This window comes from Bubalus bubalis, chromosome 3, assembly GCF_019923935.1.
Source record: "Bubalus bubalis isolate 160015118507 breed Murrah chromosome 3, NDDB_SH_1, whole genome shotgun sequence".
NCBI classification, from domain to species: Eukaryota; Metazoa; Chordata; class Mammalia; order Artiodactyla; family Bovidae; genus Bubalus; species Bubalus bubalis.
In genome coordinates, this window is record NC_059159.1 from 110,984,092 (window position 1) to 110,998,015 (window position 13,924).

The 13,924-nt window shown below is 36.7% G+C and overlaps 1 protein-coding gene across 1 annotated transcript in view; it reads left to right on the plus strand.

Annotated features, from left to right (window-relative positions):
* Positions 1 to 13,924, plus strand: part of TMC1 (transmembrane channel like 1) — a 140,811-nt gene that overhangs the window by 18,824 nt on the left and 108,063 nt on the right. Inside the window, exons 2-3 of the mRNA XM_044939954.1 lie at positions 8,367 to 8,414; positions 13,269 to 13,437. Of these exons, the coding sequence (XP_044795889.1) occupies positions 8,367 to 8,414; positions 13,269 to 13,437 (217 nt within the window). The remainder of the gene's footprint in view (positions 1 to 8,366; positions 8,415 to 13,268; positions 13,438 to 13,924) is intronic.

A 13,924-nucleotide genomic window follows, 5' to 3' on the forward strand; every position in this document is an offset into this window, starting at 1 on the left:
CTTAATCCTATTAATATTTTGTCAGAGAAACAAATTCTAAATTTCAGAAAATAAATTCAAGTTCTAAGCTGCCCTCATTTTCTTTTTTCTGCCTGTCTTGTTGGAGCCCTTCTCTCACCATTCAGCTTTCATCCTGACTCTCTGCCCCCAGTGCCTTTTGTTCTTTAGAAGATACTCATTAACATTTGCTAATGTATGCTAATGAGTATTAATTAGCATCTTCTGTGTGAACAAAGGCTGGTGCTAAGAAGGATGGGTAGAGACTGTATAGAGTTCAGTCAGCCTTGCTTCATACTTCTTTATGCTCTGAGAACAATCATCTTCTTTCAGTTGTTTCATAGTTTTTTGTTTGTTTTGTTTTGTTTGTTTACCCATGAATCCGGACAACCCTTCTTCTTCATGACTGGGAATATTACAGAAATTTCATGGGCAACAGTAAGATTCCTTTTTGTTCTAAGCAATCCAAGGATATAGAAGCAAAGTCATCAAGGGTGTATAACACACTATTTTCATTGCGTTAATAGCCACAGAAACTCACACAGGAGAATGTATTTTCATTTTAGCACATTTATTTACAGCAGTTGCCCTTTGTCATGGTAATTGTAGTATGAGAGCACACACTCTGAATATATATTATGACAGCATGGTTAAATAAGAAATGTCCTTCCCCCCAAAATAATCTAAATGCAAAGAAGAAGAAAGACACCACTTACTTTTTTGTAACTATAGAGAGCTCTAATGCCTTTGTAAATACCTATTTATTTCCTGGATATAGTTAAAGTCAACCCTCCAAACCACATAGAATAAGAGTTGCTTTGTTCTTTCTGTAGACCATGGTGTCAAGAAATATTTGATTGCAGCTTTTTGCAAACACTTCTGTATATATTTTGCCATTTGAAGAACGATGATTCATCATTTCATATTTGCTCTTGACCGTTCAGGGGTGAGTGGTAGAATTTAGAATACCAGCTACCCATTTCACTCAGTCTGTTTAATTTTAATGTTATATACTATGGAAACAGAAGGAAAAAGTGCCAAAAAATTTGGTGTGCATCCTCTCTTATTTTATCTTTATTTTGAGTGAATTTTCTATTTTTCTCTTTGTTTATCTCAGGGTTGTCTCTCTGGAACCTTGTGGTAAAATGTGTTTCTCTATAGACTTAATTCTCTTCCATTTGGCAAATACAATATTTTATATTATGTTTTTAATAAAGCAGGCATCAGCAGCTATTTATTTTCTATTTCTTAAGGGCCACAGAGCCTTAAAAATAAATATAATTCAAAAGGAAAGACATTAGAGAATAACAGTTACTACAAGCAGTGATATATATTTTTTTGCCTGCCACCCTCCCTCCTTAGGTGAGTCTTAACAAAAACCAAAATTATTATTCTTTTTTTGTGATTTTGTAACCACAAATGTAAAATAACTATTTAGTATCTCAAGATATTATAATGTTTGAAAATATGACCAGTCTTTTGGCATTTATTATACAAATTTCCATTAGTGTATTGTTGAACGTATGCACCCCATGATTTTTTCAGTGGTTTTATAGAAGACCTTATGATCTTAAGGTTTTTAATGGTATTAAAGGAAAGATGCAGGCACCTGGAGAAAGAATATCAGCCTAGGTCTGTCAAATTAAACCTTTTCCCAAGATACCTTACTGACAGTTGTGTAATGATCTCATTCTGTTATTCCCACTTCAGAGGATTTTTTTAAATGTCTTATAGTTTACCGGTTCATTAACGTATTTGATTGATCTAATAGCTAAATAATTATTCTTTTTACTCTGTGACTTCCAGAATATCATGCTCAAGTCCATGACATGAAGGATTTCAGATTGTTATAAACAAATCTCCTGAATATCTTTTTGAGTGCATGTGTGCTAAGTTACTTAAATCATGTCTGACTCTCTACAATCCTATGTTCTGTAGCCCGCCAGGCTCCTGTGTCCATAGGAGTCTCCTGGCAAGAATATTGGAGTGGGTTGCTGTGCCCTCATGCAGGGGATCTTCCCAACCCAGGGACTGAACCTGAGTCTTTTATGTCTCCAGCATTGGCAGGCGGGTTCTTTACCACTGGCACCACCTGGGAAGCCTGAATATTTTCTTATCCTGACCTAAAACTAGTAAAAATAAATGGAGCTGCTGAGTTAAACTGAATCAGATCTTATATCCTTGGTAGATAGATATATGAGAAGAAGAAAGATCACATTCCATTATTTTTGTTTGCTTTCATGGACAGTGGCTTCCATTCCCTACTTAACATCCACCAATGATAGTGTTTTGATAAATTAATGGAAGCTGAGTGCTGGGCCACTCTCTGTAGGGGAAATGATATCTCAGTATAGTTTGGTGATTTCATATAGTCAGATTAAACTACTGAACTTCAACAGTTGCTACTTAACCTATTTTCCCTAGAGCCTCCTATCTCTTTTCCTTGCATCTCTACCTTCCCAGTTACCCAGGCCAAAATCCTTGGAATTATCCTTGATTCTTCTCTTCCTCTCACATCCCACATCATACCACATACTGATGACATGGGTTCTTCACTGAAGACTTGGAAATGTGCTTGTTATGGCATGGATTAATGTCTGTCTCAGGGCAGTTTAGTCTGAGCTAAAAGGTTAATTTTTTATATTTTAATTTATTTTTAAATTTTTTCTTAAATAATACCATTCTAATTTAATTAATGAACAGTTTCTTACCATTTTGCAGGCAAACATGAAAGTGTGTATATATGCCCAGTTTTGATAAAGGCAGTGCTTTTGTTTTAAATAGACCATTCAGGTATGACCTAAATCAAATCTCTTATGATTATACAGTGGAAGTGAGAAATAGATTTAAGGGCCTAGATCTGATAGATAGAGTGCCTGATGAGCTATGGAATGAGGTTTGTGACACTGTACAGGAGACAGGGATCAAGACCATTCCCATGGAAAAGAAATGCAAAATGGCTGTCTGGGGAGGCCTTACAAATAGCTATGAAAAGAAGAGAAGCGAAAAGCAAAGGAGAAAAGGAAAGATATAAGCATCTGAATGCAGAGTTCCAAAAAAGAGCAAGAAGAGATAAGAAAGCCTTCTTCAGTGATCAATGCAAAGAAATAGAGGAAAACAACAGAATGGGAAAGACTAGGGATCTCTTCAAGAAAATCAGAGATACCAAGGGAAATTTTCATGCAAAGATGTGCTCGATAAAGGACAGAAATGGTATGGACCTAACAGAAGCAGAAGATATTAAGAAGAGATGGCAAGAATACACAGAAGAACTGTACAAAAAAGATCTTCATGACCCAGATAATCACGATGGTGTGATCACTGACCTAGAGCCAGACATCCTGGAATGTGAAGTCCAGTGGGCCTTAGAAAGCATCACTACGAACAAAGCTAGTGGAGGTGATGGAATTCCGGTTGAGCTATTCCAAATCCTGAAAGATGATGCTGTGAAAGTGCTGCACTCAATATGCCAGCACATTTGGAAAACTCAGCAGTGGCCACAGGACTGGAAAAGGTCAGTTTTCATTCCAATCCCAAAGAAAGGCAATGCCAAAGAATGCTCAAACTACCGCACAACTGCACTCATCTCACACGCTAGTAAAGTAATGCTCAAAATTCTCCAAGCCAGGCTTCAGCAATATGTGAACCATGAACTTTCTGATATTCAAGCTGGTTTTAGAAAAAGCAGAGGAACCAGAGATCAAATTGCCAACATCCGCTGGATCATGGAAAAAGCAAGAGAGTTCCAGAAAAACATCTATTTCTGCTTTATTGACTATGCCAAAGCCTTTGACTGTGTGGATCACAATAAACTGTGGAAAATTCTGAAAGAGATGGGAATACCAGACCACCTGACCTGCCTCTTGAGAAATTTGTATGCAGGTCAGGAAGCAACAGTTAGAACTGGACATGGAACAACAGACTGGTTCCAAATAGGAAAAGAAGTTCGTCAAGGCTGTATATTGTCAACCTGCTTATTTAACTTATATGCAGAGTACATCATGAGAAATGCTGGACTGGAATAAACAAGCTGGAATCAAGATTGCCGGGAGAAATATCAATAACCTCAGCTATGCAGATGACACCACCCTTATGGCAGAAAGTGAAGAGGAACTAAAAAGCCTCTTGATGAAGGTGAAAGTGGAGAGTGAACAAGTTGGCTTAAAGCTCAACATTCAGAAAACGAAGATCATGGCATCTGGTCCCATCACTTCATGGGAAATAGATGGGGAAATAGTGGAAACAGTGTCAGACTTTATTTTTTGGGCTCCAAAATCACTGCAGATGGTGACTGCAGCCATGAAATTAAAAGACGCTTACTCCTTGGAAAGAAAGTTATGACCAACCTAGATAGCATATTCAAAAGCAGAGACATTACTTTGCCAACAAAGGTTCATCTAGTCAAGGCTATGTTTTTTCCTGTGGTCATGTATGGATGTGAGAGTTGGACTGTGAAGAAGGCTGAGCACCAAAGAATTGATGCTTTTGAACTGTGGTGTTGGGGAAGACTCTTGAGAGTCCCTTGGACTGCAAGAGATCCAACCAGTCCATTGTGAAGGAGATCAGCCCTGGGATTTCTTTGGAAGGAATGATGCTAAAGCTGAAACTCCAGTACTTTGGCCACCTCATGCGAAGAGTTGACTATTGGAAAAGACTCTGATGCTGGGAGGGATTGGGGGCAAGAGGAGAAGGGGACGACAGAGGATGAGATGGCTGGATGGCATCACTGACTCAATGGATGTGAGTCTGAGTGAACTCCGGGAGTTGGTGATGGACAGGGAGGCCTGGTGTGCTGTGATTCATGAGGTCGCAAAGAGTTGGACACGACTGAGTGTCTGATCTGATCTAGTCTGATTGTATGTAATTTTTTACATAATTTTTCCATTTTTAAAAGGTTATACTCCATTTACAGCTATTATGAAATATTAGCTGTATTTCCTGGAAATGTACCCCATTTATATGGGAAGAACTGATGTTGACATTTGCTCATACACAAAGGAACCCTAAACAAATAACACTAGTACATTGCTAATATGGAGAAGGAAATGGCAATCCTCTCCAGGACTCTTGCCTGGAAAATCCCATGGACGGAGGAGCCTGGAAGCCATTGTCCATGGGGTCACAAAGAGTCGGACCCGACAGAATGACTTCACTCACTCACATTGCTAATAAACATAACTAGTACATTGCTGCAATAACCCAAGTAAACTAGATAAGATATTCATACCTAAACTTGAATCTCATTGTTATAAAGTCGTTCTTTTGCATCAAATAGCTAGACTCCTTAAGTACTATCACTTTTCCTCTATAGTCTACAAACTCCTAGTCCAGAACACTTTGCTCTATGCTGCTGCTGCTGCTGCTAAGTCACTTCAGTCATGTCCAACTCTGTGCGACCCCATAGATGACAGCCCACCAGGCTCCCCCATTCTATAGAGCCTTTTAAATGCACAATAAATGCTAATTGAATAAATGAATTTTCAGTTTCCAAAGGAATGACCTGGTGCTACAATAATCCCTTCATGAGCTAAATGTGGGTCAGAGGAACAGGGGATATCATTCAGCTCTTTCAGCTACTTGGCCACTCTGATCCTGAAGAACCATACAATATTTTCAGTGCTATAGACTGAAAAAGAAAGCCTGGAACAACATTCACTTTTCTGAACGATTCCAGTGCCTCTAAAATGTGACATTTTGCTGTTGTTTCCTTTTACTGTTTCTAATTACTGGGTCTATTTGCATGAAATGAGGATCTGGGTTGCCTAGGAGTTCATCTGCTCCTATTTCATATTCCACTCTTAAATAAGCATACTTCGATGTAGTCTTGCTTGCTGCCTTCAACATTTAGACAGGACCCCCCACACCCACCCCCAACTGTCCCATTCTCCTCCCATCACTCCCCAGGAGAAAGGTTATTTTTAAAGTACATAATCAATAGGCTTTGGGAAACATCCAGAACATGAGAAGGTTATATGATTGGGAGCAAGCTACCAGGGATTGCTGAGAGAAGGGATGGCAACAAGCCATGCCAAAAATTGTCTGAGAAGGGAAAGACAGTCTGTAACTCGCATTTAAATGATCTGAGTTATTCTTTTGCACAGGGTTTTGTTTGGGAGGGGCTTCTTAGCTTGGTTCTTCAGCATTACTTTGAGTTTCAGGAGATGCAGATCAGCATTGACAGTAGCTTTTCAGACTAAATAGTGTTACATTAAAATCAAGCTTCCTCTGAGGCTCTTGATGGTCTTCAATCTCCTGGTCATGGTGCTGCTATTTAGTTCCTGTTGCTGATGCTGCCTTTGCTGAGGGTTTGAATCAAGAATAAACCAATTATGGTCACAATACCTATAAAACAATGGCTCTGTAGCTCCTGACTAAACTGCCAGACAAAAGAAACACTGTTAAACAAAGAATGCACCTACTGAGAATGTGTAGATGATCATGCACAGATGAGTATAGCTATTGGAGAGTCACCTCAAGAGGAACAAAGAGGCTATTTCTGCAATACTGTCCATTACATCACTCAGAAACCATAGCTCTTTTTTTCTTCTCTACTTGCAACCACAGCAGAGTTATCTCCCCTTATGCAGTTTTATTTAAGGGCTATTTATAACTATCCTTCCTGTACCTTAGAAGATGATCCATGACTCCAGCCCTGCATTCTCTCTCTTCTGGTTAGCAGAGGAAATTGATTTGTCACTCATCTCCTTGGCTTGGGACATTTCATTTTGCTGTTTTTGTTTAATAGGATTGTAATCCTTCCTAAAGATTTGCTTGTATCTCTATTTATTTACTATTTTCCTCCATTTCATTATTTAACTTTAATCATGTCTAGTGAGTTGATTATTAAAAATCAGTTTAGTATTTTGTGTGATTTTTTGCTTTGGGTATGCGTGGTGCAAAAGAGGCTGTGTGTCAGCCTTTGCTATTTGTCCTCAGCTGTTCCTATATTATGCCACTGATCAGACCTTGGTCTAAGGCTAATCTTATATCATTAAGTTGCCTTCCTAAGTGAATTCCTCTTTGACTGAAGAAATTTGGTGGTAGCATTAATTGCAAGTAAAGACCATGACTTATTGTTGAATATAAAATATCTTCTGAGAAGTGTCTGTCGTCACTATTGTGAACTCTCAGTAGTGACATAAAGACTTTTGTCCCCTGCAGATCCAGTTACAGCCAGTGACAAAGGCATATGTCCACTCTGAATAAAAGAACACTTATTTTCCTATTCCATGGCTGACATTGAGTGATAACATTTTTGCATATCGTAAAAATTTTTATGCATATGCTGTTTAAAGGCAAAAAGTGCCTTTACAATAATCTTCTTTGTGAATAGAATTTAAACTCTGTATGTGCTGCCTTTTCAATATGCCTGTCAAGCTCTGAATAATAACCTTTGACAGTGCTGAGCAGAAACAAAACCAGAGGTTGTTTCCTCTGTTCACAGCAGCATTGTTTATTATCTTTGCTGTTTTGGGCTTAGGCTCATCTACCGTAAATAAAATATGTAAGTTAATATTTTAAATGAGTTACTAAACTGTGCTTTAAAGAAATAGTCTGCTCTGATTTTTGCCATTGCAAGTCACAGATCTTTGTCTCTGGCTGACTCAACCTGTGATGAACAGATAGTAGTTGACAAGGGGAAAAATCTGCCAATTAAAATATTTTCTGATATTATTGTACCATTAAAATTTTATAAAACTTGTATATGCCTTTATAAAAATGGAGCTAATCTGAAAACAAGACCCTAAGGATGAATGGAGGAATAAACAGAAAAAACATTCTTTGTCTTGAAAGAACTGTTAAATCACCTATCTCCACATTGTCAAGGTAAATCATATATGGGAAAATTTAGGCTGCATATAATATGTATAGAAATAATTAAAATATGAAATATCAGCTTTTAAGCATTTTTGAAAGGTTCTTTGACACTGGGTAGCTGGTTAGAATGAAATATTCTCTATTTTAATAAGTTAATTTGGTTATAATAACCAAATGGTTTGTGCATGTGGATATAGCTTTGCTAACAACTTTCTTTATCATACAATGAAATGACCCAACAAACCCTAAGTTGACTTACTGCAGAACAGAATTTATTTTGGTTGAAGTTATTTTGAATTGAACTGACAGGCTTATGATTGACGTGTTTTGCAAATTGTCAAAGGTGATGAAGCAGAGAAGTCCTTGCTCAACACTCTGTAAGATGCTGTAGCTGTATATCTTTAATAAACAATGTTCATTTTGACAAGTTTATTGAAAAAATATATTAACTGAACAGAAAACTTTACAATGAAAGTAACAACAGTAAAAACCAGTTATTAACAATTGTGCTGTCGTTTAAAGAATTGCTATATTTTTTCTTTCCTCAATAGTGCAAATCCAAGTGGAGGAGAAAGAAGATGATACTGAGGAAAGTTCAAGTAAGTGGGGATAGACCCAGTTGGGATATGTTTCCTGTGGCATAGCAGTGAATTTAGGGGATTCGTCTTCTTATCTTGTGGGGATATGCGACCCTATGCAAACACAGGAGCACGTGTGGATGACTTTCAATGGTCTCGCAAGAGCAACCAAGTCCATCAGATAGACTCTTCACTTGAGAGTCCATTCAACTGGCAAACACACATTCCACCCAATTTATAAACTGCTCATCATTAAGTGGATGGTGGTCCAGAAAATTTTGCTTTTTTATTTCTTTACTATTTTCTTTGTCCTAAAATATTTTCCCTTAGGCTGAATCTATTACAATATAACAGATTGGCCTTTTTGACTAAAGTGATCAGGTTGTTCAATAAAAATGAATAACCCTGTTCTTTTGAATTCATGAATGTTTTGTCTAAATTGCCCTGTTGTTTTTACTTTGAATAGGTTCAGCTCAAGAGCCTAGATTGTGACCTGTTTCCAGGCATGCAAACCACTCATGGACAAGAACAGAGAAAGATCATTTTATGAGCTAAAGTTTTGAGTTGATCAAAACTGAAAGTGCAGCATTTCAGGGAGAGTTCAATTAGAGAATACATCAACACCATCAGTTAAAAACCTGAGCCAATGTGACAGCCAGTGAATGTTCATGGTGACAGTTGTTTTCATTAAGTTGGTACATTCTGCACGTAAACAGCCCAGAGTCTCACACAGGTCCTAGAGGCTCTGACTTGACTACTACAGGGGAGGAAAAGTAATTTTTCCTTTACCCTTCTGAGTTTCTTAACTGATACTCCTGTAGTCTAGGACAGTTGAACAACAAAACCAAACCAAAACAGAAGTTTATTAACACATACACCTCATGTATACATGGATGATACCCAGAAAAAAACTGAGTAATTGTGTGAGGTGGCTTAAAATTTAGACTTAAATGCCATCTAAATAGGGAAAAGTGAGGGGTATGTAGGTCTCTTGGGAGAGAATAAGTTTTAAGAGAATAGATAGGAGGTACGATAGTTTATGATAAAATATGTCTGCATGTGGTGTTGACCTATAGTCTCCTCTATAGAACACTTCTATAGTGTTCCTTGGGGATGAAATTCCTGGGGAGGGGATTTATGACAGTTGAGTTCCTTTAGGAAGCTCTGTTTTCAGGCAGACAAGAAGAATTCAGAGAAAATCTCTTTCTGCATTTGCTGTTTTTCAAGTGCCACATCTCAAAATAGTCAATACACTGAAGTGGCATATTTTGGGGTGTTATATTCTGAATGTCTTTTTAAGGTGGTATATTCTGCTACCCTTCAAAACTAAATTGAGCCCATTCCAAAAGGTAATGTTTATGTAAATCCACTTTTAGTAGGCAACTGTAAAAACACTTCTTTTTTTAAGAATTTGAATATTTGGAAACTAGTGAAAACACTAAAGATAGCCTTTTTGTCCTAAGTGCTAAAAGATAAATATAATGATATACTTTTCATCCATGATAAAACTCTGCAAGTTTAATATCTTAGCTTTAATGTAAAATATACTAAAATGCAGAATACCAAGTGGCTTCTTGAATTTTTGAGTTATTTGAGGGTGAAATTGTTTCTCAGTTCCTACGAGGCCCTTGCTCTTTCTATGATTAGCGACTAAAATGAACAATAAAGGCTGGGTAGATTTTCAAAATGCCAGAGTGGGGTTTGAATATCATGCAACATCTGCCACAGTATTTAACAAATTTTTGGTCTTGATAACAAGAGTACAGTTTTCAAAACCTAATTAGAAAAGTTATTCTCCTGTTTCTCTCTGCTAGTCAAACTTTAGTAATATTGGTAATGTTTAGATCTTATTTAGATTTGGAATATCAATAAAAGTTTAATAAGTAATGTTGAAAAGATAACAAAATTTATAAAAAAATAAAAACACAAACTACTGCACAGTTGCACTCATCTCACACGCTAGTAAGGTAATTCTTAAAATTCTCCAAGCCAGGCTTCAGCAATATGTGAACTGTGAACTTCCTGATGTTCAAGCTGGTTTTAGAAAAGGCAGAGGAACCAGAGATCAAATTGCCAACATCCGCTGGATCATGGAAAAAGCAAGAGAGTTCCAGAAAAACATCTATTTCTGCTTTATTGACTATGCCAAAGCCTTTGACTGTGTGGATCACAATAAACTGTGGAAAATTCTGAAAGAGATGGGAATACCAGACCACCTGATCTGCCTCTTGAGAAATTTGTATGCAAGTCAGGAAGCAACAGTTAGAACTGGACATGGAACAACAGACTGGTTCCAAATAGGAAAGGGAGTACGTCAAGGCTGTATATTGTCACCCTGTTTATTTAACTTATATGCAGTGTATATCATGAGAAACGCTGGACTGGAAGAAACACAAGCTGGAATCAAGATTGCCGGGAGAAATATCAATAACCTTAGCTATGCAGATGACACCACCCTTATGGCAGAAAGTGAAGAGGAACTAAAAAGCCTCTTGATGAAGGTGAAAGTGGAGAGTGAACAAGTTGGCTTAAAGCTCAACATTCAGAAAACGAAGATCATGGCATCTGGTCCCATCACTTCATGGGAAATAGATGGGGAAATAGTGGAAACAGTGTCAGACTTTATTTTTTGGGCTCCAAAATCACTGCAGATGGTGACTGCAGCCATGAAATTAAAAGACGCTTACTCCTTGGAAAGAAAGTTATGACCAACCTAGATAGCATATTCAAAAGCAGAGACATTACAAGGGCTAACAAAGGTTCGTCTAGTCAAGGCTATGTTTTTTCCTGTGGTCATGTATGGATGTGAGAGTTGGACTGTGAAGAAGGCTGAGCACCGAAGAATTGATGCTTTTGAACTGTGGTGTTGGAGAAGACTCTTGAGAGTCCCTTGGACTGCAAGGAGATCCAACCAGTCCATTGTGAAGGAGATCAGCCCTGGGATTTCTTTGGAAGGAATGATGCTAAAGCTGAAACTCCAGTACTTTGGCGGCCTCATGCGAAGAGTTGACTCATTGGAAAAGACTCTGATGCTGGGAGGGATTGGGGGCAGGAGGAGAAGGGGACGACAGAGGATGAGATGGCTGGATGGCATCACTGACTCGATGGACGTGAGTCTGGGTGAACTCCGGGAGTTGGTGATGGACAGGGAGGCCTGGCGTGCTGTGATTCATGGGGTCGCAAAGAGTCAGACACGACTGAGCGACTGATCTGATCTGATGTAAAAATGAACATATTTAACTAATAAATGAGGAATCTGGTGAGCAATTTATAGCAGTTACCAGTTCAAAGAAAAATTCAAAGAACAGATTCATTTATAGATCAGGAATATTAAACTGATTGGTGCAAGTGAAGACATGACTGTTTTGTGGGGTTTTTTTTGTTTCCTTTCTTTTTTGGTGGTGGAAGGTTGTCTGCACTGAGTTCACTTGCTTGTCTACGGATAAGAACTATTTTGCATTGCTATCTAGTGATCTACAATTTACAAAGTTACAAGATAGCTTCCATAGAATCAGCATCAGACAACATAGAAGGGTATGGTACAGACATTTCATAGTTTTCCATTAAAGCACAATTTTTTCCCTATAGTAGCTTCTATTTAAAAAGATAGTGATAATTACGAGTAATATTTGTTTTTTTAATAATAATTAACTATAAATATCAGAAGTTAAAAAGCAAAAGTGAAGATGAAGTAGGATTGTCTGTCATAAATAGTGAAGGAAGGAACTGAATTCTCCTCCTACTCTTTACTGGAAAGCTTCCAAAGAAGTTATGGACATATGAGGCATTAATTGTCAGTTGGTGAATAAAATAAAATAATATCATTTCTCTCAAACTTGTATTAAATTTATTAGTTATCTATTTCTAATCAAAAAGATAGAATGATCAAGCAAAGTTATTTACTATCAATTTCATCTAAGAAAGAGAAAAAATTTAGGAAAAATAAGTATTTGAAGTTAAGAATAAAAATGATTTTACATAAAATAGATAAGCAACAAGGATTTACCATGTAACACAGGGGGCTGTATATAATATCTTGTAAAAACCTATAATGGGAAATAATCTACTATATATATATTATATATATATATTATATATATATATTATATATATATATAAAACTGAACCAGTTGCAGTACACCCAAACAAGTAATATAATATTGTAAATCAACTATGTTTCAAGTTTTTTTTAAAAAGTTAAAAAAAAAAGAATGAGAATGATTTGAATTAGAAAGGTATTTGAATTATGTCAAGGCATAAATTAATTTCTTCAAAATTATTTTAATTTATAGCATTTCCTTGCATTCTTATTGTTTGTTCTAAGATAGAAGTAATATTAGCACATAGTGATTAAACATTCAACCCTTATGTATTGAACTGATAATCTACAATTTGAATTATGTCAAGGCATAAATTAATTTCTTCAAAATTATTCTAGTTTATAGCATTTCCTTGCATTCTTATTGTTTGTTCTAAGATAGAAGTAATATTAGCACATAGTGATTAAACACTCAACCCTTATGTATTGAGTTGATAATCTACAAACTTGGTCTGAGAGGTCATGGTATGATATTAAACTCCCAAGTCATCTAGTTATACAAGTAAATGAAGGCTGGAATTCTAAGCATATTAGAATTTGGAGATTGATACTCACTTATTTGAGTAGATAAACCACAAGAATGAGAATGTAGATAAGTGTATTTAAGTGGCAGACTATGAAATATATATGGCATGGTGCATTTTATCTTGATATGACAAATGGCTAGATTATGGTTTCAGAGGTGTGACAATGATAATTAAAAAGTAAGAATACATTTGGGATTGGGAAAGCACTTTTCTGAAACTACTCACTGAAGCATTAACTGCTGTGTTTAGGCGAAGAGGAAGAGGAGGAGAACAAACTACCTCGAAGAGAGAGCATGAGACCAAAGAGGAAACGGACCAGAGATGTTATCAATGAAGACGATCCAGAACCTGAACCAGAGGATGAAGAAACAAGGAAGGCCAGAGAGAAAGAGAGAAGGAGGAGGTTAAAGAGAGGAGCGTAAGTTAGTTCTGATCTATAATTGACGTTCTTTTTCATTCAAAAGTGCCTGATGCGGAAAGATCACTCTTTAGGCACTCCCTAGCCTTAAAATTGGTAATTAAAACTACTTTCAGAAAAACAAGCTTAGTCTGATGCCACCATTTTATTCCACTTAGTTAAATGTATTTTAATATTAAAATAGAATTTTTAAATGAATATATATTGAGAATGGACTTATGAGAGATTTCCTTATGAGAGATCTAAATCGTCATGGGCCATTAACATATTATAGTTAATTTAAATATTTTAAAGTTATTCCGTTAGTTAAATGCATCTTTAATGAAGTTAAATGAAAAACTTATAAACATGATCCCAAAATCACGTATTTTACAGAGCAGGAGTTGGAAAACTATGGTTAATTTCAACCTAAGAGCCAAGAATGGTTCTTATCATTTTAATAAAACTGTAATTAAAAAAAAACACAGAGAGGAATATGGGACAGAGC